General features: G+C 55.0%; 1 protein-coding gene across 2 annotated transcripts; it reads right to left on the bottom strand.

Annotated features, from left to right (window-relative positions):
- On the bottom strand, positions 1-26039 carry TKT (transketolase). 2 transcript variants are annotated; one of them, XM_015085268.3, is made up of 15 exons: positions 17685-17781; positions 17095-17140; positions 15626-15743; positions 14652-14765; positions 13794-13891; positions 9782-9973; positions 7595-7713; positions 5943-6136; positions 5008-5172; positions 3769-3925; positions 3508-3638; positions 2518-2601; positions 2318-2411; positions 998-1120; positions 1-278 (listed from the first exon to the last, which is right to left on the bottom strand). In XM_015085268.3, exons 1-15 carry the CDS (start codon positions 17764-17766, stop codon positions 103-105), a joined length of 1893 nt encoding a protein of 630 aa, XP_014940754.2. In that variant the 5' UTR covers positions 17767-17781; the 3' UTR covers positions 1-102. The 2 variants fall into 2 exon arrangements, with proteins under 2 accessions (XP_014940754.2, XP_026894764.1); XM_027038963.2 differs by lacking the exons at positions 17095-17140; positions 17685-17781 and adding an exon at positions 25820-26039.
- Positions 26040-26818: the final 779 nt, after the last annotated feature.

Genomic DNA, 26818 nt, shown 5'->3' with positions numbered 1-26818 from the left:
TTTTTTCTCAAAACATAAATTTATTACTCCTCTCACTACATCTTTGAGCACCTTTGCCAGAATCTCGGGAATGTGTAGAACCCTTTGCACACTTTACCCTTACTAGGCCTTGGCGACAAGGTCCCTCACAGCTTGTGCAATGGCATCCCTGTCGATGCCAAACATCTTCAGCAGCTCAGCTGGCTTCCCACTTCTTGGTACCTCGCCAACGGCGAGGCGGGAGACAGTGATGCCAGGCTCACCCACTAAGGCAGAGGACACTGCCTCACCTATGCCACCTGGGTAAAGGAAAGGAGGCGAGTCAGGTCACGTGGGCCTCAGGGTGAGCAGTGGGCACCTCCTCCCCGGCCCTCTGCTTATCTGAGTTTATTCCTTTACCCAAGGATGACAGAGACTGCACACATACACCCTCCCCCAGGCCTGCGGCCAGAGCAGACATCACCAATCACTCACGATACTTATGTTTTATCATAGGCCCAAATGCAGCCTCTGTATCATTTTTAACACCATCCTCTGGGCAGCGGTTATAAACGAATGAGCATCTGGACTTGACCCCAGAGACTAGGCCCATCTCTTCCCCTGGCGTGGAGCCTGTCCTGGAGGACACATGGAGTGTGCTAGTGAGGGGCTGCTGTGCACAGGACCGTACAAGACAGAGATTCTGTGTTGCTTTCCCAGTGCGATCCCGTACAACAGCCTTAACGCCCAACTATGTCAGGGACACAGGCCACCTTTTCTACTCTTAGAGGCAAGGTCAAGATCCTCACGGGCTCCCTGGGTGGCAGGGGCTCCAAGGAGCCATGCCAGCAGCTGCGTTTGCTGGGTCCCTGGCCAAGCCTGGGGCCCGTTAAGAGGCCAAGTGCTAGCTGCTCCGCAGGACGGCTCTGGGTTTCCTGGGGTGGGGGATGGAGAGACGTCCAGCCCTCTGACTGTGGTCCTGTGGCCCTGGCCCTCCCCTGACCCGTCTGCCCCTGACTCTCTAGCTAGGGCTCGTCACCTTCGTAGTAATGGTCCTCCACGGTGAGGATCCTCCCCTTGGTAGCTCGGGCGCTGCTGAGAATGAGATTCCTGTCCAGGGGCTTGATGGTGAAGGGGTCCAACACACGAATGTTGATCTTCTCTGTGAGGGGAGAAAACACAAGGGCGCGGTTTGAGCAAAATGTGCTGGATGCTGTGGGTGTGTCCTCTGATAGGTGGGGGCAGGCGGAGGTGTCTGAAGAGTCACTGCAGTTACAGGCCTACATCCTCCGTCCCTCTGTTCCCTCCACCTGGCTAGTGTTTGCCAACCCTCAGTGGCTTGCCCTCTATCTCTGCTGATCTGTGATGCCCACATCCTCTGGGCCCATCCCGCACCCCCTGGTTTAGGAGCATTTTGTCTTGGGGAACAGAAGCGCCCCTCTCTCTTCCCTCATATCCTGGGTCAGGAGATCTCAGCCTTTGCACCACCAAAGAGTGCGGAGTGGCACGGCAGGGACCTGCACAGTTGTGCTTCATCCTCCCAGGTACCTTCGAAGATACAGGGAAAGCCAGAGGACAGCTCCAGGTGTCTGACGCGAGACAGGGCCGGGGCTCACGGGGTGCGGTGGCTGCAGGCCCAGGTGCCAGGTCAGGCGGGGACCCAGCAGAATGGCCTCAGAAGGACAAGTCTGTCCCGTGCCTGCTTCAAGTCTTCCCCCTGGGTCTCCATCCCTGACAGGGCTGGGCTGCCCCTGGCTTCTCTCCAGCAACTTGGAGCCCTGTACACACTGTTCCTTCTGCCTGGGCCTCTCTGCTTATCAGTTCCTACCCACATCTGAGGTCATTTTCCTAAGGACACCCATGTCTGCCTTTTCCTTCCTGCTCAGCACGGCTAAGACGAGGCGTCTGTTGCGATTCTGTGGTGTGGGTGGGGGCTAATTCCCCTACTGTATCAGTAGCTAACATCTGTGAGCCTGCAGTGATAACAATGCTAAGTCACATTTATTAAATCCTCAGGACAGCCCCACTGGGAAGGTAACAGTATCTCTATTTTATGGATGGGGAAACTGAGGCATGGTGATGCTTAATAACCAGTGCCCCCACTAAGTGGCGATTCAGGCCTATTGGCAGGCTCTAGACCTCTGCTCTGACCACCGTGCTGAGGCACCTCAGCCCTGTGGCCCTGGGCCTATGGCCACTGCAGCCCCAGCGTTTAGCATCATGCTGGCCACATAGTCACAAGTGCTCAAAAGGTGGCTTTTATTACTACCATTTAATTCGAGGAGACTCATTCTCACCCCCAAGACCTAGTACACCATCGGCACCCAATCTGGGACCTGCTGGGTCCCTCCCTCCTCACCTTTCTTCAGTAGGTCGGCAGCAGCCAAGGCCTCATGCAGGGTCACCCCGGCCCCAATCACAGTCACCTGGTCATCCTTGCTCTTCAGGACCACCTGGGGAGGACATGGATGCCAATGAGGCTCAGGGATTGGTGGCCCGGGGTGAGCCCTGGCTTCGGGCATGCTTTGGGGATCTCACTGGGGCATGTATGGCACTGACCTTGGCTTGTTTGATTTGGAAATCCTCATTGCTGTTATAGATGATGGCGTTTTCTGGGCGACTGGTCCGGATGAAGCAGATACCCTGGAACAGAGCAGAATGACAAAGGATTATAGGATGTGGCACGGCCAACCTCAGGGAGTGGATTCCTTCTAGAAAGGCCAGCCTTCCTCACTTGCAAATCTCCACCATGCTGTCCCCCCATGGGTGTGTGACAGGCCACCTCATGCTGGCTGCCCCTCCAGTAGGAAAAGGGACTGTCGTTCCTCAACAGGGTGGACCTCTCCAGACACTCCTCCTGAGCGAGAGCAGCCCAGCAGCTTGGCCAGCCCCAGGCCCCAGACAGAAAATGGCTTTTCTTTCAGGTAGGCTGGTCTCTAAGTCGGGCTTTCCCCCAGAGGGCATCTGGCAAAGGAAGGGGACCCATGGGGGCACCCCGGTCTACGGCATTGTGGCTCTTGGTCGAAACCACGTTACTCAGCGCATTCTTTTGGTGTTGGAGAGCCCAGCTCAGGAGAGCAGACAGGCGTCAACGGCCCGATGGTGCAGGAGCTGCAGATTCTCAGCGAGGAGAGTACGGTGCTGGGTTAGCAACGTCTGCTATGTGGCAGGAAGGGGCATGTGTATTTTGTTTTTCCTGATCTAACCTCTACAAACTACAAACACCAGTGGCAAGGTCAGGAGACACCACTGTGGGGCAGTCAATGACCAGACCAGCTCTTGGCTGGCATGCTGACACCACCCCCCCCACCCCCACCCATACTGGTCAAGAATAGCCACGTGACCGACCAGGCCCTGTGGGTGGCTCAGTGGGTTAAGTGTCTGACTTTGGCTCAGGTCATGATCTCGTGGTTCGGTTCGTGGGTTTAAGCCCTGCATCAGGCTCTCTGCTGTCAGCACGGAGCCCACTTCAGATCCTCTGTCCCACTTGCTCTCAAAAATAAACAAACATTTAAAAAAAAAAAAAAAAAGAATAGCCATGTGACCAACCTTTGTATTGGCTGCTAATTCCACTGCCTTTTCCGTAGACACACCATCACTTGGGTAAAAGACGGTTGCAGTGGGGATTGACCGAAACATGGCCAGATCTTCCAGAGCCATCTGAGAGGGCCCGTCTTCCCCTGGGGTGTGGGAAAGGATACAACTGAAATAAGCCCCCCACCCATGGAATGGAATCCTGGACCCCCAACCTCCTGATCTGAAAGTCTGGGGAAGTTACAGGTGCAAGCGTCCTGGCCCCGTTCAACTCACCGATGGACACACCACAGTGGGAGCCACAGAAATTGATGTTGCTCTCAGAGATGGCCGCCATGCGAATCTGGTCGAAGGCCCGTGTGAAGAAGGCCCCGAAAGCGCTGCAAAAGGGCACTGTCCGGTTGCGTGTGGCACAGCCCACGGCGACACTCACCTGGGAAGCAGGTAGGGGGGTGGTCAGTGTCGGCCCCAAAGATGGGGGAGAGGGTGGCCGGAGAGCCCAGAACGTCTCACCCCTCTTGAGGGTCGGAGGATTCAGTCATCCTAGTAAGTGAATTCCCTTCTCCCCATGCAAGAGATCCCTGGGTACCCACGGATTCCACAGTCTGTCTCTGAACATCAAACTTCTTTGACTTGGAATAGCCACGTCAAAAATTCTTTTAAAATTACTTTCCTGGGGATTTTTTTTCTAGCAAATAAGCAAGACCTTGCAGAGGGTAGGCTAAAAACTTGGACACAGATGTTCTTTCCTGGGGTTCTGCAAAACCCCAGGCCCCATCTTCCTGGCCAACCCCCAGCCCTCTACAGACACCAGTCCTCCCCAACCCTCTTTATGCCTGAGGAAGTACCAGACCCAAATCCCTGCTTAGAAGCACCGAATGCAGGCAGTGGTTCCAAACTGGCTGCCTCCTGATGTGAGTCCTCCTTCCCCAGCCCCTGGGCCCACGCCAGCCCACACACCCTGCCAGTTTGGTCTGGACCCTCCAGCTGCCCAGACTAGAAGCCTCAGAGACAGAACTTCAAGTTCAGTGGGAGAAAGAATTTTGGATAGGGTAGGGCCAGATGGCCTTCAGACAGAGGAAGCTCCCAGTCGCTGGGGGCTTGTAGGCCAGGCTGGGCAGTTTGGCCAGAGGACCAGGGCTGTTGGATCCATTATGCTCCAGCCTGTGACTGTGCCTGTCCTACCACCTGGAAGGCCCTTTACCCCAAGAGACAGGCCTTGCACGCCTTTCACCAGCACGCGTGGCCTCCACACCGCATTTCCTGCGTGTGACCGCAGTCTCACTCAGCTCCTGTCTGTACCCTCATCCGGGATATGTGCACCCGACGATCACGGGCACCTCCCTCTCCCTTGCCACTACAGTACTCAAGGTCAATGCCGGGTCCTGTGGTCTCTCTGGGATGGCCTCCAGCAGGCACCTAACACTGCCAACATAGCTGCCCCAGGGGAACAGGAGGACCTCAGCCCCAAGGCTGTGGCTGGCTCTGTGCCCACCTGCCTACCCCAGCACCCACCATGTTCTGCTCAGCAATGTAGCACTCAATGAATCGGTCTGGGTGCTCCTTTTTGAAGATCTCTGAGAAGGTGGAATTCTTGGTATCCCCATCCAGGGCGATGATGCGGTCGTTGACGCGGCCCAGCTTCGCCAGGGCCTGTCCATAGGCCTTGCGGGTAGCTATCTGTGGGGGATAGAGCATGAGGGCTCTGAGCACCGGGATGGCCTGAAGCCTGGCTTGGCCTCAGCGGAGGGGCTGCAACTTTTAGGGAGGAAAAGGAGAACAATAGGGGCAGAAAAAGGAAGCCCGGCAACACCCAGTCCCATGGAAATTTAAGTTCTGTAAGGTTGCCAACGAGAACTTCTACAGGTCTTGGAAGTACCTGCAGCCTCTTGTCCTGAGCCCAGCTGTGAGCCCTCCAAGCTGCAGATGTTCTAACAGATGCCCCCACTCCTGTGACAGAGGTCCATGAATCTACCCCACTCCACACAGGAATACACAGAGGGCCTGGGAGTCATAAAGCCTGGTAATGGTTCACACAGGGGAGGGCCCTGGAGCAGGACAGGCCTGCTGAGGCTCTGCTAGGCCACACACCAGAGGGTGGGGGGTGGGGGGGAAGAGTCCTGAGCTCAGACCTAGGGACTCAGGGTGAAGGGCCAGGGATGGAGAGACACTCAGGTGCTGTGGGCTTTGATCCCAGCACTACCAGTAGGTTGCTGTGTGACTGGGCAAGTCTCTTGTCCTCTCTGAGCCTGTGCAGGCAAATAGTTCCAGAGCTGGCAGTCCCCACGGAGGAGATGGCAGGACCAACCCCTCAGGGTTCCTCCTCACCAGCAAATCCCTCTTCTCTCCCTTTCTGAGCCTCCCAGAGACACATCTCAGCCCCAGGCTCTGGAAACCAGAGAACAACGACTACGCCAGCCAGGCCAGAAAAGCAAGGCCCAACTCTGTACCTTGTCGCCAACTTTGTAGCTGGGTGGGCTGGGCATGCGGATGTTGGTGATGTCCACTAAGGGGGCATCCTCTTGTGGGGGAGTCACGAGGATCTTCTTCGTGCTCTGGATCTGGCTGTAGATTTCCTGGACAATCTGATCGGCCATGTTTTTGGGGAGGGGCTTCCCATGCCAAGCCTCCTTGTCCTCTATGCCTGTGGGTGCAACAGAGGAGGGCAGAGGGCCCAGTAAGACAGTAGTTCCCGAGGGCCAGGAAACCGCTCCACCAGTTGAGGGCAGGCCAGGAGGCCTCCCTGGAGGAGAAAATACAGGGCAGGAAGGATGCTGCCCCAGTGAGGCAGAGCCCTGTGCTGGGAGCTACGGGGGTCAGGAAAAGAGGGTCGTGGTGACCAGGAGTCCACATGCCTGGTGCCCACCAAGTAGCTGGCAGTTCTCCAGGAGCCCACAGCCAACGGGGGAGGGGAGCATGCATGGGCCGCTGTACTGCCTCCCTACATGCAGGGAGGGATCTGTTGTAGAAACCTACTCAGTTTGTTGAATGGGTTGGTCAGGAGGAATGCTGCCCATGAGAGAGGCAAAGCTGAGGCCCAGAGCAGAGGGAGCACAGTCAAGGTCACCCAACACACTGCTGTGCAGCAGAATGGCACCCAGGCACGTTCCTCACCATGCTGCCTTGCTGTGTGAGGACCAGCAAGGCTTAAGAGCCCCCTCCTCTGAGGTCACTGCGGCCCAGGCAGAGCCAAGGACTGACCCTCCCACATAGCATGCAGCACCCCCACAGACCACCGCCTGCCCCAGAAGCTTTGCGGTTTCCAGATCCCACTTGATGGTAACACCTGAGGCATCAGTGGCAGGCAGCAGCACTGGGGTGGGGAGGATCCCAAGGGTCTTCTCCTTGATGTCCACCCCCTACCAGAAGGCTCCAGACCCACGCACCTTCTCCCACACAGCAGTACTTGTCCTCATTTCCCGAGTCCACGTGGGCAGGTGGGCTGCCACGGCACGTGGCACAGGGAAGCTGGCCCGAGGTCTACAGTTAGGCCCCATGTCCCTGGGCAAGTTCCCTGACCACTTCTAGCCATGTTTTCCCATGTCTACCATGGGCCAGGGCTGCCTCAGCCCGAGGGGTCTGGAGCCCCAGGAGCCTGAGTGCTGGGGAGGAGGCTTACACCTGCATCATGCTCTCAGGCCCAGCCAGGAACATCTTCCAGACCCTTCCAGGCCCTCTGCTCATACAGGACTCTGGACGCACTTTACCCGGTCTTCCCAGGTTCTCTGGGCCCTCTGCGCCAGCCCTTCCACTCAGGGCAGACGGCGAGAGCTGCCAAGGATGCCGTGCAGATGACAACCAGGAAGGGTGTGGGGGACTGTGTCACTCGTGAGTCCTCCTGCAGGCCCTCCTCTCCTCCTGCCCAACCTGGGCTTCAATCCTGGCTCAGCCACGCTGACCACTGAGTCACTTCTCAGAGCACAGCATCGCCTGACCCCCCTTCCCCAGCCAGGTGCATGCGGTGTAAGGTGGCAAACGGTCAGTACTACCCCAGACACAGGACCTCAGAGACCACCCCCACCTGTGGAAAGCCCTACTGCCTCCACTGGCCACAGGGCCTGGTCCCAGGGGTGGGGTGAGCGAGGCAGGGTGTCAGACAGACCTGAGATCCCCCGGCCCTTGAAGGTCTTAGCGATGATGGCCGTCGGCTGGTGCTTGGCCTGGCCAAAGGCCTTGCACAACTCCTCCACGCTGTGTCCATCCACGATGACGGTGTGCCAGCTGGGGACAGAGGAAGGAGAGTGAGCAGTGAGGGATGGGGCCCACCCCCCGAGGGGCTGCCCTCACTCTGCTGCACAGCCATAGGCTGGGAAACACTAAAGAGTGTCAGGGGCGCCTGGGTGGCTCAGTCGATTGGGCATCCAACCCTTGATTTCAGCTCAGGTCATGACCTCGTGGTTAGGGAGTTCGAGCTCCACATCAGGCTCTGCACCGACCTCCAGGGGCCTGCTACCGATTGTCTCCTTATCTCTCTCTGCCCCTCCTCCACTTGCTCTTTCTCAAAAATAAACATTAAAAAAAGAAAAAAAAAGACTTTGGACTTTCTGTTCCCACTTTTGGTTTCATTTTCTCTTTTTCTTTCTCCTTTGTACACATTCTTTTACTTCCTCTTATTTGCCTCTGAATAGATTTTCTTTCTCTTTCCTAAGTATTGCAAAGCTTGGTCCATTTATTTTCTCTTTCGTTTCTGATCTACTCGTTTCCCTGAAATCTACTCATTTCCTGAAAGCTGCATTGGGGACAATGCACTGGGTCTGGAATGTGTCTGCTGTTGGCCTTTTATTCAGGGAACACATCTCATCACTCCATAAATGCTGGATGTGGTGCTGGAAACACTTACAAAGTGAGCCAGGCTGACAAAGATAGAAGGGAAGGAGCCTGGGCAGGCCGAACTTTCTCTCTCAGGCCCTCCTTTCTGGGACTCCAGTAGCAATCAACAGCAATCAAATTAGTAGCAATAAAATAGCAGCTAACGTGTCCGGAGTGCGCACTCTGTGGGCACTCACCGAGCACCACACATATGAACTCACTGCAGCCTCACCACAATCCCTTGGGCTGGGTACTGTTGTTTCCCCAATTTTTTTTTTTTTAATGTAAAGACTTTTTTTAAAATGTTTATTATTTCTGAGAGATGGGGCAGGGGGGAAGGCAGAGAGAGGTGGGGACACAGAATCTGAAACAGCTCCAGGCTCTGAGCTGTCAGCACAGAGCCCAACGCATGGCTCCAACTCACAGATCACGAGATCATGACCTGAGCTGAAGTCAGACGCTTAACCGACTGACTTCCGATCACGGTGGGGACAGTGCATCCTAGGATGGGCTCTCCCTGAGGCTCCAAGGCTGCTTCTCACCCCAAGTGCCTGGGGAAATCCAGGCACTCTGTTTCCCCCATTTTATAGACACATGAACTGAGGCACTGAGGATGGAACAAGCCTGCCTGCCCAAGTTCACAATGCAAGTTGTTGACACAACCAGGACTTGTGGACACAGGTTATGGACACAGACCCAGGGACACTGCCAGGGTTATGCTGCAAGTCCCCAGCCAACACGGCCTGGGGAGGCTCTAGAGACACTGGTGGCCCAGTGTCCTCCTCTGTCAGTCACCAGAGAGAACAACCTGTGGCTGCTATGTAACCACAGACTGAAATCCCACCTTTGACCTCTGCCAGGTAGACTCCTCTACAAGAGCGGCCCTGGAGGCCCTTGGCCCCTGGAACCCTCCACAGCCCCAGCCCAGGGCCTCCTCAGCAGAGGATGAGTGCGGGGGCCTGGGTTCCCTAGAGCCTCAACCACAGCACAGCTTTTATTTGGGTCAGGGGAGGGACACTGAGGTGAGGGCCCCCCTTGGCTAACACCCACCCAGATGACCTCCCTGCTTGGGAGTACGTGACCCCAAATTCCCAACCATTCATGGCCCCTCAAGGAAATCTGAAAACCCCGTGTTTCCCACTTCACCAGGAGAGGGGGCCTACTTCTGCCCTTCAGGCTGGCTAGGGCCATGTACAGGTAGTGGCCACCGGACGGATGCTCAAACCCCTCGAGAACTATCATGTCCCACAGCCTCACCAATAAAGGAACTCACTCACTCTGGGCCTCAGCGCACAACTCCAGCTGGAGGCCTGGGTTGCTAGTGTAAGTCTGAAATTTTGAGTCGAACGCTGAAAAACAGACACCTTCTTTAGATGGGGCTTGGCTCGCAGCTGACTCAGCCCCTGAACCTAAAAAGTTTCCAGCTGGGATGGCTCCTTTGCCGTGAGCGTGCTCAGGCCACAGCCCTCCCTGTACTTACCCAAAGGCCTCGCAACGCTTCTGGTAGACATCCACCTGGTGCTGCAGCGGGGTGGGGTCGCTCTGGCCCAGGCGGTTGATGTCAAGAATGGCAATCAGGTTGTCCAGCTTGTAGATGCTGGCGAAGGCCATGGCCTCCCACACAGAGCCCTCCGACAGCTCCCCGTCTCCCATCATGCAGTAGACGCGGTAGCTGCAGAAAGGAAGTGGGTCAGAGGCTAACCCCTCATCCGGGGCCCCGTGCTCCCAGCCCATCCCTCCTGGAGAGCTGTCCCCAGAGAAGGGCACAGCAGCCGCACAAGACATCCGACAGTGCCGTCCGTCAGGTCCCTGCTGCCCAGCTGGGGCCACACCCAGGGCTCTGCTGAGTAAATGAACAGTTGGTGGGGTTACTCTCACTGGGGGCACGGGACTTGAGACACCTGCATGGGGTGGGTCTACTTCTCTCCACCTGCCCAGGAACTAGTAATGTTGGGGAGCCCTGGGGACTCGATCCCAGGGGCAGGATGGGGAGGCCGAGACATGGCACCAGGAGCATCCCAGGGCAATTTGTCAGGTGGGAGAAGGGTCACTAACAGGGGCATCTGAGGACCGGGATCACGGTGGGGACAGTGCATCCTAGGATGGGCTCTCCCTGAGGCTCCAAGGCTGCTTCTCACCCCAAGACTCACGCTAGGCCTAGCCCTTTCTCTGTCCTGGGGGCCTTGTCCTGAGTCCACAAGGCAACCATGATGGCTTCAAAGGCAGTGCTAACTGATAAAAAGAGCACTGAACTTGGGGGCAAGTTACCTAGTGAACAGAGCCTTCCTTAGATCCTAGGGAGGGTGGAGCCAAGGGGATGAGGCTAGAGGAAGGGACACCAGTTCAGAGACTCTGAAATGTGGGGGGACGGAGGTGGCTGAGAGGCAGCGGCCACAGGCGTTAGATCCAATGACCTCATCATCCACGGGCCTGTGTGTGGCACCTAGGGGTTCCCTGTGCTGAGTAGCCCTGTCCTTGAGGTAAGTGTACTTGCTGTTCCCAAATCACATGGACAAGAAAACAGGCTCAAAAATCGAGGGTCTTGTCTAAAGATCACGCAGCTGGGGACCTTAGCTCACACTGTTCATTCCTTGCTGTCTAGGAACACACACAGAGGAAGCAGTGACAGGACATGGAGATCCTTCCCTTTCCTGGCCTGGGGTCCAGCTGTGTGGCCCCAGGGAGTGAGGCTCAGAGGGGACACAGCTGCCTGCTGCTGCAGCAGGGAAGCCCTGGAGTGGGCTGCAGCTGAACTGTTCTAGCTTCAGGGCCTCCGACTTCCAGGCCAAGGCAGGGGAGCTGGAAAAGAGGCGGGGACAGCCAGGGTGTGCTGTCAGCATGACTCAGCACTTCTGCAGGCCGCCAGGTCAGGGAGGGCTCCAACATCCTCCCTCTGCCCGTGCCTTCCCTTCTGTGGCCTCCAGCAGGCCAGGCCGCTGGGTCCTGGGCCAAGAGCAGGAGTTTCAGGGCCCACACTCGAAGAGGCCTGTCTGAAGCTGTGTTCTGTCCCCACGCTGGCCTCCTGTCCCCTCTGCAGGCTGCAAGGGGGCCCAGAGATGCTGCAGGGGTCGCATCTGGTACAGAAGCTCCAGAAAGTGAGGAGCCTGATGGAGACTGGTAGGGAACCTGACTTCCCCAGGAGACTGCACGGAAGCACACTGGCTGCCTTCCCAAGGCCAAGCCCACTTCTAGGGAAGTCACACTGGGGCCAAGGGTGGAGCGTAGCCTCAGGCTCAGATCAGGAGGGCGTGCTAAGGTCCTGAGGAGACACTTGGAAGCCCGTGAGCAGGAAAGGGGCCCCACAGAAGCTGGGGCTAACCTTGAGGCTCTGTACTGAAGTTGCTAGATTTGGAGAGGGGGCTGCAAATGCCCATGGTCGTGAACTACCCTGAAGAGAAGGAACCCTAAAGAGAGGCCCACCTTTGCTGCAGAGGTTATCTGAAGAGCACCTCAAATGTCCAACAACAGGACTGCCTAACAGGTTTATATCCATAAAAGAGAACACTACGCAATCATTAAAACTAGCTCTCAGGGCGCCTGGGTGGCTCAGTTGGTTAAGCATCCAACTTTGGCTCAGGTCATGATCTCATGGCTTGTGGGTTCGAGCCCCGCGTCAGGCTCTGCGCTGACAGCTCAGAGCCTGGAGCCCACTTTGGATTCTGTGTCTCCTTTCCCTCTGCCCCTCCCCCACTTGCATTCTGTCTCTGTCTCTCAAAAATAATATAAACATTAAAAAAAAAAAGCAAAAAACTAGCTCTTAACAGTGAAGGGAGAAATATTCACGATGCTTAGATTTTTCTAAAAAGCAGAATATAAAATTGTATACATACTAAGATTATAAATTTCTAAGTTTCTTCTCTCAATAACATGGAGGAAATATGGTACATTAAATGAGATTCAAATGGGAGGTAGCTGAGACTAGGAAAACGGTTCATTTCTTTTTAATGCTGTTCCATATTTTTCACATGAGCTGTAACTGTACTCGACAACTCAAACAAAATTATTTAAAAGAGAAATGAAAGTGAGCCAACTTGACGTATGTTTCTTGGTTGAATGACAGGAGAGACGTGACCTGAGGCCAGATCTATTCGATCAGGGCACTACCTCCGGGAGCCGGGTAATTCCCTTGACATCCCCGCCCGCTCCCGACAAGGTACAGTCTAAGGGCCTGAGCCTTAGCCAGCCCTGGCTGCTGAGAACCCAGCTAAACCCCTTCTCCCTACACTGGCTTGTTCCATTATGTTAGGGTCAGGAAATGACCCTTCACAGGGAATTATTTCAAGCATCTGTAGGGAATAATTAACTCACATCTCTGGTTCTGGGCCAAATAAAATACTCTTAAACATACATCCCATTCTTTGTGCCTTTCACCTCATGGTGAATCACTTCTGGTGGAGCTGAGCTTGGCCCCAAGAGGGTCTGAAAGCCCCCAGCCTCAGCTCACCTCCTGGAGAGCGGTCTCAGGAGTCCCTTCCCCTGCACATAGTGTCACATCCTATGAGGCTCTCGGTAGCCCTTCTCTTCACTGGATCCACGGTGACCACCATACCCTCTTGACTGCCCTGGCTGTGGTCCTTGTCCTGCCAGTGGACTGCAGGGCATGGGGGAGGGACTCCTCCAGGAATCCTACTCACGGGCTCCCAGAATCTGCTTCCGTCGGGCCCCTCAGAGCAGCCTGGGGCCTCTTAATACACTCTGGATGCTGGTCCTGGGTGCAAATTCTGCCGCCACCACTAGGAAAGTATTTTACCTCAGTTTTCCCATCTGTGAGAGGGGTAAGTGTAGTCATGTCACCACCCAGCCCACAGGGGGCTTATCAAGGTGAAACCCTAGAAAGCACTGAGCACAGGGTCCCAGTCAATAAAGGAATGAAGGAACCATCTGCCGCAGCCAACACTTCTCCCCTCCTACCAATAAAGACCTCGGTCTGCAGGCCCAATCTGGCCACACTACATTGCCTTGTGACTGAGATCTGGCGCAAGGGGGTTCTCCTCCACACGTCCCTGGGCTGGAGGGGCAAATCTCTCTGCCCACCCTCTGCAGGTCAATCTCCCCAGTGTTTGTTGCTTCTTTGGCTGACAGGTGGGGCTCAGGGATGCCCAGAACCCTGCAGAACACATAATCTCCTTCCCCACGACGAAGGCATGTGGCTCGAGCCTGGGCATGTGGCCAGACACTGGAGGGGTGGGGCCTTCTGAGACTTCAGGGTCCAGATGCTGGTCTTGGGGAATGCCACAGGAATTCACCAGCCCAATGACTCTCGGTGCACTCCTGGCCCTGCCGTCACTAGGAAGGGACACTGGGCATGTCTCTGCTCCTATGAGCCTATTTCCTCATCTGGAAATGGGGCCGGTCATGGTCCCGCACGCATGGTTACTCAGCTTCTATTCCCCACCCCAAGAGGAGGTACCTGGGTGCAACGGTTAAGGCGGGGCCACTGAGGACCCCTCCCAAAACTACTGAGGGTAGCATTTGGGGAGTGCGAGTGTTACCTGGCTTTGTCGAAGTATTTGCCCGTGTAGGCCATCCCACAAGCGGCCCCAAGGCCCTGGCCCAGGGAGCCAGTGGCCACATCGGTGAAAACTTGTTTCTGTCATAGCAGAGAGCCACAGTTACTCACAGGGGAAAGAGCAGGCAATAGCATTTCCCAACTACCCTCCCAGAACCCGGTCTTGGGCCCGCCCTCCCCGACCCACCGCTGTTCCAGGTGCAGGGCGGGCAGCCTCCACCCAAGGTGTGACCTCTCACTCTCCTGTAACGGTAACTGTGCCAGCCCTGCCCACAAGCTTGCTGTGTGACCTCAGGCTCCCACATCACCCACCTTACTACACAGTGTCCGGGAGGAGTCTATGACAAGACTGATGAAACATTTGACCCTTGTGGGTGCCCGGCTCGGTGGGAGGGGCAGGGGTGAGTTTTCATGGTGACCCACGAATTCTGAACATTAGCAGGAGCCAGCACCTCGAGGAGTAAGCTGGGACCCTTCCCTGGGGTGTCACCAGCATCCTGCTGTGACACCCTCACTGACTTCCCGGTGAACCTGTCTACACAGCCAGGGAAGCCCAGCGGGGCAAGGAGGCTGGATGTGTGGTGCCTGAGGAGAGGTCGTCTCTGCAGCTGATCCCTGGGCTGGGGCCTCAAAACACCTTGCTTGTCTTTAAGGACCAGCTTGGGGTGAAGACCGTGCCCTGGAAACCCCCACTACATCCTTCCGTCTTCACCTCAATGCCCTCTTCCCCCTTTCCACACCATCGGTTTCTCGGTGAGCACCCTGCCCCCTTTTCCCACAGCCCTTGAAAAATAGGAAGTGGAGACAGAGGCCTGTGCTGCTCGAGGTGGGGGCTGCTTACCGGAACAGGGTGCCCGTCCAAGTCAGAGGTGATCTTCCTCAGGTTCAGCAGCTCCTCCTCAGGCAGGAAGCCGGCCTCAGCCCATACGGCATACAGGATGGGAGCCGCGTGGCCCTGCCAGGGGATGAACGGTGGAGGGGGCATCAGCTGGGGAGCTGAGACTTGGGGGCTGTTCCTGCCACACACTGAAAGCGGGGCCCGGCCGATCCCGCTGGCCCTTCCAGGGCAGTAGCAAGTGAAGGCCACGTTCCCCCTTCATCCCTCTCCAGCTCAAAGCTCCCACAGCCAAGGCCGAGTGGGCTCGGGGACAGGTGCAGGGGGAGCACAGCTGTGGGGCCGGTCGATGCCAAATCCCCAGCAGACAGCCGGCAGCCCTAATCCCTGGTTTCTGGCATGTGAGCGGACTTGGACAGCCTTCTAAGCTCTCATGCCTGCCCTGGGAGCCCAGAGGCCACAGGGCCAGAGCTGGGTACAGGTGGATTTCAGGGGTCTGTGGAATAGTTTGTGGCTGTGATTCTCATGAGTGAGTGGCAGGACAGGGTGGCTCATCCCAAACCCTGGTGTGGTGCGCCACTCCTCAGGGAACACACAGTGGCCCTGGAGTGCTGGCCCAGCACAGAAAGATGTGTGCACAAAGCCACAAAGCTGTACCCCAGACATGGACTTGAGTCCTACCTGTTGACACGAAACAGGGGGAGAACACCTGGCAGATCATTCTCACGGTCCCCTATCAACAGTTGTTTATTTCTTAACGTGGATTTAGTGTGCCAGCTGGGTCAGCACAGACAAAGACACCAAGAGACGGGCTGGGCCGAGCCGGTGGACGGGGAGCGTGGGTGGAGAGGGTGGGCCGGGGCCAGGCTTACACTAGGGGGTAGGTCCCCTTGGAGATCACTTGCTGCCGGCACCTTCTCACCATTCCAGGGCCCGTGAGACACCTGGCCCAGGAGAAGGGTGGCAGGCTGGGCTCCTACCTTGGAGAGTACAAAGCGGTCGTTGTGAGGGTTCCGGGGGTCCAGGGGCTTGTAGCGCATGGTGTGGAAAAAGAGGACAGCCATGATCTCCGCGGCACTGCAGCATGATGTGGGGTGGCTGTGGGCCAGGAGAGAGACAGACGCATGCATCATGGCCCTGGGCCTCTGACCTACAGCACTCACCTCAGGCCCACATATGGGGTCCTGGGGGGTACATGTGCTAAGGAGTCACAGGCTTGGCTAATCAGAGCCATGTGCTCCTATTCCTGGGAGGGCTGCACGGGGTCTCAAGGATGCTGTATTGGTGGCACGGGGTCTCACCCTCCTGGGGCCCAAGAGTCCAGATCCCCAGAGACACAGCAACTGAATATTTCTGGGGCCAGACTAGAATAAGAAAGAAGGGGCCCCGGAGACTGGGCCCAGAATAGACCCAGTGCAAGGCAGTGTCAAGGCTGGAAAGTAGAGCCTAGTTCTTACCTCACGGCTCCTAACAGCAGTTGGGAGAGCTCAGCAACCGGGAAGCAGTGACCCCTTTATGTCCGACCCGTGAGCTATATCCCGGAGGCACTGCTCAGGACGGTGCCCACTTGTGAGGGATACCCTGCCCTCCCAGGCTGCCAAGCGTGCTGGCTCTCTCAGGCCATGGGCAGGGGGGTGAGGGAGTAAGGCTCATAGAATGAACACAAATCTCCCAGCAGCCTCAGTCCATGGGGTCGGCAGTCGGAAAAGTGGGGCTTCGGGCTCTCTGAGACATCACTGGTTACCTGGAAGCTTTTCAACGGGCATTTTAAAAGCTGGTATAGCCATTAAAAGCCAAGCCTTTGTGCAGAATTTAAAAGGCAAAACATATAATCTCATCTTCCACAAAGGCTAAGATCATGAAAAAATGAAAACCCAACAAGGGTTGCAGGGGGCGCTGACACAAGAGACTGCCCTTCCGGCCCTGGAGTGGTGGGGTCAAGGGGTCTCCCCTTTCTTTAGCCTCTTGCTCTATGAAATACAGTTACTTGAGAGAGCAAATAACAACCTGCGTTAACAACAGAAAGTGCAAAGGTTCTACCTTAGCTGAGAGTTGTTCAGGTCTCTTTGGGCCCCACACAATTAACCCAGCACTGGGGCTAGAGACTGGGGGACATGCTGTAATTCCTGGCTGGTCCTGAAGCCTCCCTTGTCCACAGTTTTGTCAATATGTTAGCCTCAGAGCCCAGTGCCTCCCAGCCACCCGCTCCATGCAGCTTAGCATAGCCCTCTGATGCTGCTCGGAGGTCCACGTGGAAACATGCCCAATGCCAAACCCAAGGGGGCATGCAACATCTGGAGTTCACGCGCACCTCCCTCCTCCCCTGCCAGTCTGCTCCCCCCACTGGGTTAGGGGGTGAGTCACTCCCAGCGCAGACACATTAGTAGAGAAACCCAGAACTGCCCATGCTGGTTTAGTACCGCATTCCCGGCACACAATCATCTTATACTTAGCCATCTCTATGAACTCCTGGTCATGGGGAAAAGACACTAGGCCTGAAAGAGGGAGGTGAGGAGATGTAAATAGGAAACGTTGCTCTGCCGGCAGGAACCCCGCTCCCTCATTCCTGTGCTGAACTTCAGCTGGAGGATATCCCCATCAACACCAGTTAGGCTGATGTCAGGCCTCCCGAGCCTCCCAGGGTGGCCCGGTCTCTGAGGACCCCATGTTTCAGAAGTTATGACCCCATGATGAGAAGTTGGGGAAGGGGGCGGGTGGAGAGTGGGCCAACCTCTCAGAGAAGAAGGAAGGAAGGCAGGTGCAACAGCTCAACCCGCCCCGCCCACCATGTGAACCCAGGTGACATTCCCCACAGGGGCTTCATGTGGCGGCAGCATGCCCAGGCCGGGGCCGAGGAGACGCGGACGGAGGCAGAAGGTCAGCCGTGAAGACACTCCAGAAGCTGAAGAGTGTTGATTTTAACCCTTCCTTGCTACGTCCATGGTGAGTGAGCCTACAGTGTTATTCCCGCCAAAGCCGGCATCCCAGCCTCACTGCTGGCCTGGTACCCACAGAGTAAAGAAAGAACAAGTGCTTCACCTCCCCAAGGCTCAGCTCCTTCACTTGTAAATGGGGATGCTGTGGTGGGAGGCGGGGTGGGTGCCGGGAGGCCCGGTAACATAATGCATCTGTCACCACTAGCCACACCATCTGCTGGAGGACCTGATGCCAAACCTCTCAGTGCTACTCCAACTCCTCACGTGCTGGCTGGGACCATGACGCCTTGCTGACCATGCGGCAGGCAGGAGGAAAGAAACAAGCCAAAGATTGAGATGTGGCTGTAAACTGTAGAGTGCTGAGCACACAGGAGATGGTTACTTGTAAGCTCAACCTACTACAGGGACTTCAGGGCCCAAAGTGTATGGAGTCTGTGGCTTCAGGGCCTGAGTTTTCCCAGCAACCCCAGCCTGCCTGGGGGCAGACTTCTGGGGGTGGAGGCCCCACCCCTGGTGTTGTGACACACCCATGGATACAAACTGGCTAGAGACGGGTGGGGGGCTGTAGGGTACTTTACATCCTACTCCCTGTGACGCATGGGGACTACAAGTTTGTCCAAAGTAAACGGTCCACTCTCAGCCTCGATTTGTTCAACCTATGAAGAGGGCACTGGCTGCTTAGAGTAAGGCCTGATAAGTGTCTCAATGGTCCCACTTAGCAGAAGACACATTCTTCCAGGTGTTCCCCCTCTCTTCCCTTTAGCATGCACTCCATATCTTCACCAGTTTCCCTGCAGGAAAAGTGCAGAGAAGGTCCCTCACCCCTCTGACTAGGCTACTCTCCGTTATCAATATGGCTTCGAGTCTCCATAAAAATGACGCTTCTCCACCCATACTCAAGCTGGGCCAAATCACAAGGAGTCACAAGGCTTCTCAGCAAAAGAACAAACCAGGGATGCCAAACATCCTCACCAAGGGAGACCCCAACATGTAAAAGTATAAAGGAAGTCATCTACTGTGAAGAGGAAGTAAGTACCCAATGAAGAAAGTAAAAATCACAAGTGTGGAAAACCCATAGTCAAGAAACAACTTAGAAGGTTAGAAAAATGGAGTGAGCTCAGACAGTAGAAAGATAATAAAAAATAGAAATTCATGAAATAGGAAGCAAATATACAATAAGAAAAAAAAAATCAAAGCCAAGAGATAGCTCTTAACAAAAGAGTACAAATTTAGAAAACTTCTGATAAGGCAAGATCCAGAAAAAGAGAAGGCCAGTGTCAGAAGCGGAAGGACAGGCATACCAGATGATACAATACTCTAAACAACCTGATGCAAATAAGTTTCAAAACAGGAAAATGTTTAAGAAAAAAAATAACTTATCAAAACTGACTCAAGAAGAAATAGAAAACCCGAGTAATCTTTGAACTGTTACAAAGAAACCAATTAGCAGCTGCAGATGCATGTTCACTAAGGCCCAGCAACTCCACTAGTAGCAACGTTCCCCCAGCAAAATGTGTCCTCTAGGAAACACAGGAGTTGTCCCTGCATCGTTTACAATGGCCACTCCTGGAGGCCACCCATGTGTGCATCAACAAAATAGACTCATCACATTATGTTCAGGTAAGGGAATACATTGCAGCACAGGGACAATGAGTGAACGACACAGACCCAACACCCACATGTGAGTAAAGTGCACTACAGAAGGATCTGCAGACCAGAGAAGACCATCCTATTTACAGAGATATACAAATATTTTAAAACAATAAGGAAAATAATGGGCTGAAAATGCAAAATTCAGGGTGTAGCTCTTTCTGGAGGAGGAGGGACATCCAGGAATGTTAAAGCACTGTAATGTCCTAGTTCTTAAGCCTGGTGGTAGGCGCATACAGTGTGTTATTTATAACATGTGCATTATTTATATATCTTTAAAAAAAGGTTTGTTTATTTATTTGGGGGAGGGGAGGGGCAGAGAGAGAGGAGATAGAATCCCAAAGTGGGGTTCTAGGTCATGAACTTTGAGATCATGACCTGAGCTGAAATCAAGAGTCAGACACCCAACTGACTGAGCCACCCAAGTGCCCCAGCATTATTTATATTCTTGTTTAGGCATATATTTATTTAAACAAAAATACTCAGGAGGGAATCCCAGGGTGCAAGGTGGAAGTGAACCCTGAAAGCAGTCCTAACCTCTTTCTGTTCCCAGATGGCCCTAGCTGGCTCCTGCCTGGAAAGACTGCCTCCAGACTTTCCCAGCTTTATCCCATGCCACCTCCTCTGAGAAGCCCTCCCTGACCACATTATCTAAAAATACCTCTTCTGGCCGGCTGAGTGGCTCAGTCTGTTAAGCGTCCAACTCTTGATTTTCGGCTCATGATCTCATGGTCAAGAGATCGAGCCCTGCGTTGGGCTCCGTGCTGAGCATGGAGCCTGCTTAAGATTCTTTCTTTCTCTCTAAATAAATAAATAAACAAATAAATAAATAAATAAAATAAAAAGACCTCTTCTTCCCCGCATTGACACTTGCCACCACCTGACATCACATGCCTATTTTCTGCCTGTCTATCCTACTGCAACACAAGCTCCGGGCAGGCAGGGACTTTGAGCCTTTTCACTGTCGTATCCTCAGGCCTGAACAGCTCCTGGCACACAATGCACAAATGAATAAATGATGTATCCTGGCCCTAAGCCTCTAAGGATGTGACCTCTCTGAGCCTCGGTAAACATGGAGATAGTAACAGAACCTCACGGAATGAGGTAGTGTATGTGTAAAGAGCTGGGCACAGTGCACAGAAAAATGGCAGTTGTTCGATATTTGCACTTAACATATCAGAGATGAAGTTAACATCTTCCTCATTTTGAGGATGGAACCACTAAGGCTCACAGAAGGGAAGTGCCTTGCCCAAGGTCACAGAGTCTACCAACAGAAGAGCTAGGACAAAAGCAAATGCTATGAGAAAATCAGGGCGCCTGGGTGGCTCAGCTGGTTAAACATCCGACTTCAGCTCAGGTCATAATTTTGTGGTTTGTGGGTTCGAGCCCCGTATCAGGCTCTGCACCGACAGCTCAAAGCCTGGAGCCTGCTTCGGATTCTGTGTCTCCCTCTCTCTCTGCTCCTCCCTGACTCACGCTCTGTCTCTCTCTCAATAATAAATAAATGTTAAAAAAAAAAAAAACTTAAATACTAAGAGAAACTGCTAAACAGGTAAAATGTGGTATATCCCCGCACAATGGAACATTCAGCAACAAAAATAACTAAGTGCTGCAGCCACATGCTACAATATGCAGGACCTTCCAGACATTATGCTAAGTGAAAAAAAACAGACCCTAAAGATCTCATTATGTATGATTCCACGGATATGAAATGCCCAGAAGAATTAAATTTACAGAAACTAGATTAGTGGTCGCCTGGGAGCTGGGAGTGAGTGCAAATGAGCAAGAGGGGCCTTTTAGGAATGATGAAGTGTCCTGATGAAGTGTCAATCACGGTTAATTTACTAAGTTTACTAAAAGCCACGGCCTGTACACTTAAAATGTTATGATTTGCATATAATACCCAATAGAGCTGTTGCAGATTGTTTTTAAGTTTATTTATTTATTTTGAGAGAGACAGTGAACAGGGGAGGGGCAGAGAGGTGGTGGGGGTGGAGGGAGAGAGAGTACCAAGCAGGCTCCTCACTGTCAGCGCAGAGCCTGCTGTGGGGCTCGAACTCACCAACTGTGAGACCGTGACCAGAATGGAAGTCGGACACTTAACCAACTGAGCCACCCAGGTGCCCCCAGATTTGTTTTTCAAAGGAGGAAAAGGGGTGGGGAGCCCCCAGTGGAGGAAGTTCTCGAATGTCCGCGTTTCCCTGTCCCGTCGTACAGCCCTCAGAGATCCATTCAGGCCACAAGTGCAACTTCTGAACAAGAAGCCCAAACCGTGCAGGCCCAGCCAGCCGGGCCCACCTGCCGCTGGAGTCATTCACCTAGACCCCCACAAACAGCCTGAGCAGACTCTGCCTCACTGGTCAGCGCAAGAGCACAGAGACCTCCGGGCAGGCCCCCACCCTCAGGGCGCTCCAGGCATCTGGGGCGAACAGCTGTGCAAGTTCCAGATGCTGTGACCCAGGGTCTAGTGACCACAGAGTTGCCTAAGGAAGTAAAGCCCAGGGACCAGGGCTGTGACAGGGGCCACAATGTGTTCAGAGCTGACGGGAAACCATGGAACATCTCAGTCAGACCTTAAGCTGGTTCTTGGTTTCAAGAAACACTGACCACCAGCAGTGCTGAGTTCCAAGGTCACTCAGGCGAAGAACTGAGTCACTCTAGGCTGGTGTTTTCACACTGAGTTGGGAAATGCTGCTGCTGGGGAAATCTCAACGGGCTGTGTGTGCTCTTGCCTCAATCAGCAGCATCAGGATAGGGTGGAAAGCAGCCCCCAAGGAAAAGGAGGCCCAGGCAGCAGCTTTCTGCCCAGAGAGACAGGGCATACACGGGGCCAGAGACTCAAAGGGGCCTAGGCCATGAAGGGGCCCTCTGAGCACTCAGCCAAAGCATCCTCGAATGCCAAAGCTGGGTATGTCCTTCCTGTCACTTCAAAGTTACAGGGACCACCAGAAAGTGGAGCTCATAACAGCAGATGGCAGGACCCCAGAGCTTGCTCAGAACCATCTAAGGACTTCTCCTTTCAAGATGGGGAAACTTCCCTGGGATGGGAAGGGCCTTTCTTTCTTTTTTTTTCTTTTTTTTGCATTTTTATTTATTTTTGAGAGACAGAGAGAGACGGAGCACAAGTGGCAGAGGGGCAGAGAGAGACTGAAACACAGAATCTGAAGCAGGCTCCAGGCTCTGAGCCGGACACAGAGCCAGGCACAGAGCCGGACGTGGGGCTCGAACTCACAAACTGGGAGATCATGACCTGAGCTGAAGTCGGACGCTGCAGATGCTCAGAACAGGGCCTGGGTTAGGTTCCTGTCGTCTTCTGCTCACCAGCCAGGTCTGGCCAGACATTATATTCCCAGGTATCCCTCCCAACACTGTGGGTCAGAACCCAAGGGACTCGCTACAGGCACAATTCATGCCCCCTCTCCCCCCACCCCACACTTCAGGCCTAATTCTAAAGGTGTCCTCCAACAGCACTCAGCACTATTTGGATAATGCCACAGCCCAGAGCCCCGGTCAATGAGAGCAACAAAATCTTCATCACCAGCCTCAGCAGCCAGGCCACTTCTGACAAGGCCACCGGGTTTCACTTTTTTAAAGCCTAGATGAGCTGGCTCCCTGCCACAGTTCCCTCAGCATGTGCAGGGATAGGACCCCGGAGAAGCCTGGCCATTGTTGAAGCTGCCTCCACAAAGAGCCCTCTGTGAGGCTCTGTCCCTCAGCGCCTCTGACACAGAGGCCAGTGTCCTTACTCCCTGGGGCCTGGGGAGCTGACATGGGGTCAGCGATGGCAGACGAATGGGAAAGCTCCTGAGAATCCAGAACCCTCCTGAACACAGAACGTGTGAGCGCAGCCCCTGTGGGGGGCCATGAAAAGACCTGGCCGAAGCACTGTTTCTCCCCCAGGGCGTAAGCTCCCCAGAAAAGGGGTGTCCTGAAGGGATGCTCACTTTGGCTGTGGCTGCTGCCCAGACTGGGCCAGGGCCTCACTCCCTGTGGGGAGTGGGTAGGGCCTCAAGGTGAACATCCAGAGTCCTCTGTTGCCATCTTTTGTGCACACACAGAGCTCAGCACACACCCTCGAACACCCCTCGTGACAGGGGTTGTGTAGCAGTGTTACTTCCTTCTGAAAAAGAAGTGTTCTCTAAGTCTCTCCTGCGTCTTTACACACTCACAAACAACACAGGAATCATGTCTTCTATGCTCTTTTTTTCCTTTTGGCAAATGGACACTTTTTGAGCTCAGTGAGTTCGTCCAAAAGGCATTACAATGTAAACTTGAGTGTCTCTCAGGGCCACACACTGTATCTTCTTCCTGCAGGTTTTTAACCACGTAACAGGGACCCAGGAGAGCCACTGATCCCACCCCCAACAGCTGTAATGTTATCTTATTTCTCTCAAAATGCTTTCAGACTGAGTGACATCTGCCATCACTGCACCTGGTCTTCCCTTTTCCAACTTCCCCCTGGGAGGCCCCTTCCATTATAATGTTACTTCATTTCTCCAAGTACCTTCAGACTGACTTGACTGATACCTGCCATCACTGCACCTGGCCTTCTCCTTTCCCCAACTTCCATTCTCCAGCCTGGCACTCCCTGCCAGCCCCATGAGTCTTCCTATCAACCCTAGCCCCTCACTGGGAGCACAGAATAGCTAGCCACCAATGAGCAGCTTGGGCAGCTCACTTAACACCCTAGCCTCAGTTTCCTCATCTGTAAAGTGTGCAGGTAACAGCATCTATCTCATACGGTTATTCTCAAAACGCATGAGACAACATTAGCAATAAAAGATGCTTTGTGTCATGCCAGGGATACCCATTTGGGGGCAGGACCCTGCAATTGTCTGCAGGTCATATCTAGCCTCGCAAGATGCTCAGATATGTAACACCACTTAGTCGGGTAACTGCTGTCTCTGCAGCTAGATCCCCAAGAGCCTGGCTAGACAGGTCCTAGCACACAGTAGGGATCAATAAGGCCCTGCAGGGTGAATGACCCACTGAAATGGTCAAGGGAAGGAGATCTAGTAGTACCCAGCAAGCAACACAAGGTGTGCGGACCTACTGTGTGTCAGGCAGGGGAGGGGCACTGCAAGGTGTCTGGCAGGGGAGAGGCACTGCGAGTAAGGCAAGGGACATCAATCAGAATGGGCAAGTCTGACATAAACCCGATAGAAATAACAGCTCTAAAGCATGCATGGGGTGGGGGGGGGGGAGCGGGGGGGGGTGGGGGGTGGGCAGGAGAAGCTGCCCGCCAGGGGAGGTCTAATCCCTTCTGAGAACTGGAGGTCTTGAAGGCATAAAAGGTGAGTGAGTACCCATCCTGAAAGTCAGAAGAGATTTACTTATTAATGTACCCTGTATGACACTGGCCAGAAGCCAGAATTTTGGGGCTGTTCTAAACACACAGCTTGAGTGGAGAGATTCCTGGAAAATCACCCCTACCCAACCCTCAAGATCTCTTCATCAATCCAGCACAGGGCAGTCTCTGCAGCCTCATGCCAGGCCCCAAGGGAGGTGCTGGAATCCCTGAAACCACCCAGTTTCAGTGGGAGCTACCACTGTTCCCATTTTACAGAGTGAAAAAGCCTGTGGAGTAACTAACTCACTGGCCCACCCTCTCAACGGACCTCACCGACTGCCTCCAGCAGCACAGCGCCCTGTCATTATGTCCCTGCTACCTTCGGAGGCGGCTCCCTGGGACCAGCAGCAGCCTTTCAGCACCTTCTCAGCCAGAAAGGCTGGCGGGAAAGGATGTTGGGGGATGGGCCTCCGGCCCCTGCCCCTGGCGGCTGGCCATGCCCTGGGACCTTGTCCTCTATCCTCGGTTCTCTCAGCCTTCCAAATCCCCGCTCCCATTCCTCCCGCCTCCGGCCTGCAGGTCACGTCTTAGACCTCCCCTGCACGCCGCGTGCCAGGGTTCTGCATCCACACGGCCACTTCCTCCCCACTCTGCATCTCAGCAGACCCCTGCTCCAGAATCAGACCCAAAAGCAAGGGTGGCAGGAACGTGAAGAGGCGAAGGGGAGAGGTTGTGAGGCGGAGAGAGGGCCCGGCCCCACTCAACCCGCAAAATGAAGGGTTAAAACAGACGCTCTCGCGTAGGGCAGCTTGCATTTCAATTGCAGCCCTCGCCGTGTGTCACCTTGAGCAACTGACTCAAACTCAGAGCCTCGGTTTCCCCATCCGCAAGGTGGAACGTTGGCGGTGGCGCCCACAGAGGGCCGCGCGTGCAGAGCGCATGGCACAGGGCCGGGCTCTCGGCCACAGTGCAACAATAGTGGCCCTCTCGGCTCCGAATTCCCAAGCGCAGTCCGCGCGCCGCGGAGCAGCAAGGGAGCCTGCGCCCGGCGAGGGGCAGGGCGGGCCCGAGACGCAGCGGGAGCCGCGGCCCACCGGATGGAAGCCGGCCAGAGAGCGCGCGCCGCGGCGGGAGGCGCCTCCGGCCCGGGCCCTGCGAGGCGCGCGCCTCTGCTACCTGACCGCGACCCGGCCGCCTCCCTCGAGGAGGCTTAGTGCAGAGCGACACGGCGCTGGCGCGCCCACAGTTACCGCGGCCTTCGGAACGCCGCCCTCCCCCGCCACGCGTCTGGCACTCACCCCGAGCCGGCCGCCGTGGTGGCCTGGATGGAGCTTATGCGCAGACGGTTGGCCGTGTCCTTCAGGGCCTGCAGCTTCTGCTGATCAGGTTTATGGTAGCCCTCCATGGCGTGGCCGGGAGGGCAAGCGGATGGGGAGGACGAGGACGCGGTCGCGGAGACGCACGGGTTGCACTACCGCTCCGGCGATGACTGGCAGGGCCTAGGCCCTGCGCCGCCAGGGGCGAGTCAAGACTCCCCGGACCCGCCCACGGGGGCGGGGCGCCGGCATCACCCCAGGCCTCTGCGCCGCGGAGCCCTCTTCGTCCCGCCCCCGCCCCGCCCCCTGGCCACAAGAGAGACCAGTAGCCTAGCCTTCCCGCGCCGTTCCGGGAAACCCAGGACCACGTCGTCCTGGGCTCCTAGGGACCCAGCCCCACTCTATCCACCTGCCTAACCTCCCCCTCCCCCTGTTCGGACCCAGACATTTGCTGGGCAGCTTGGGGCTGCCAGGCTCCTGAAACAGAACTGCCCTGCCGGAATTAATTATACAGACAAGTAATAATAACTCCAGGTTCTAGGCTTAGCTCAGTTTGCCTGACTCACATCTTCACTGCAGAATGTTCTGTCTCCTTCCTCCGCACAGCTCTGGGTGGAATTGGGAGGGGAGGTTTCATTGGTAACCCATTTTACAGATGAGCAAATTGAGACCAGCCAAGGTCACATGGCTTGTGGGTACAGAGGTCTTCCCTAGCAGAATGGCTCCATCTACAAGCCCCAGTCCCAAGAGAGTAAGCCCCAGGGCTTTGGGGGCCTATAAGATGGGGATTATGAAAATGAGAATTAGCAGTAGTAGTAATGATAATACCAGCTGACGTTAACTGAGAAATTACAAGTGGCAGGCCTTTCACAAATTATTAGGGCCTAAGGGCTGCAAGATCAAAGGGAGATATCACCAGGGTATATCATGGTCAGAGGCCTGGCAGGGTCTGAATAAAGAGGACACGACTTTTGGGGTGCC

The sequence above is a fragment of the Acinonyx jubatus genome, chromosome A2 (assembly GCF_027475565.1).
Source record: "Acinonyx jubatus isolate Ajub_Pintada_27869175 chromosome A2, VMU_Ajub_asm_v1.0, whole genome shotgun sequence".
NCBI lineage: Eukaryota > Metazoa > Chordata > Mammalia > Carnivora > Felidae > Acinonyx > Acinonyx jubatus.
Note: the sequence above shows the minus strand (reverse complement) of the source record. Positions and strands in the feature narration are given on the sequence as shown.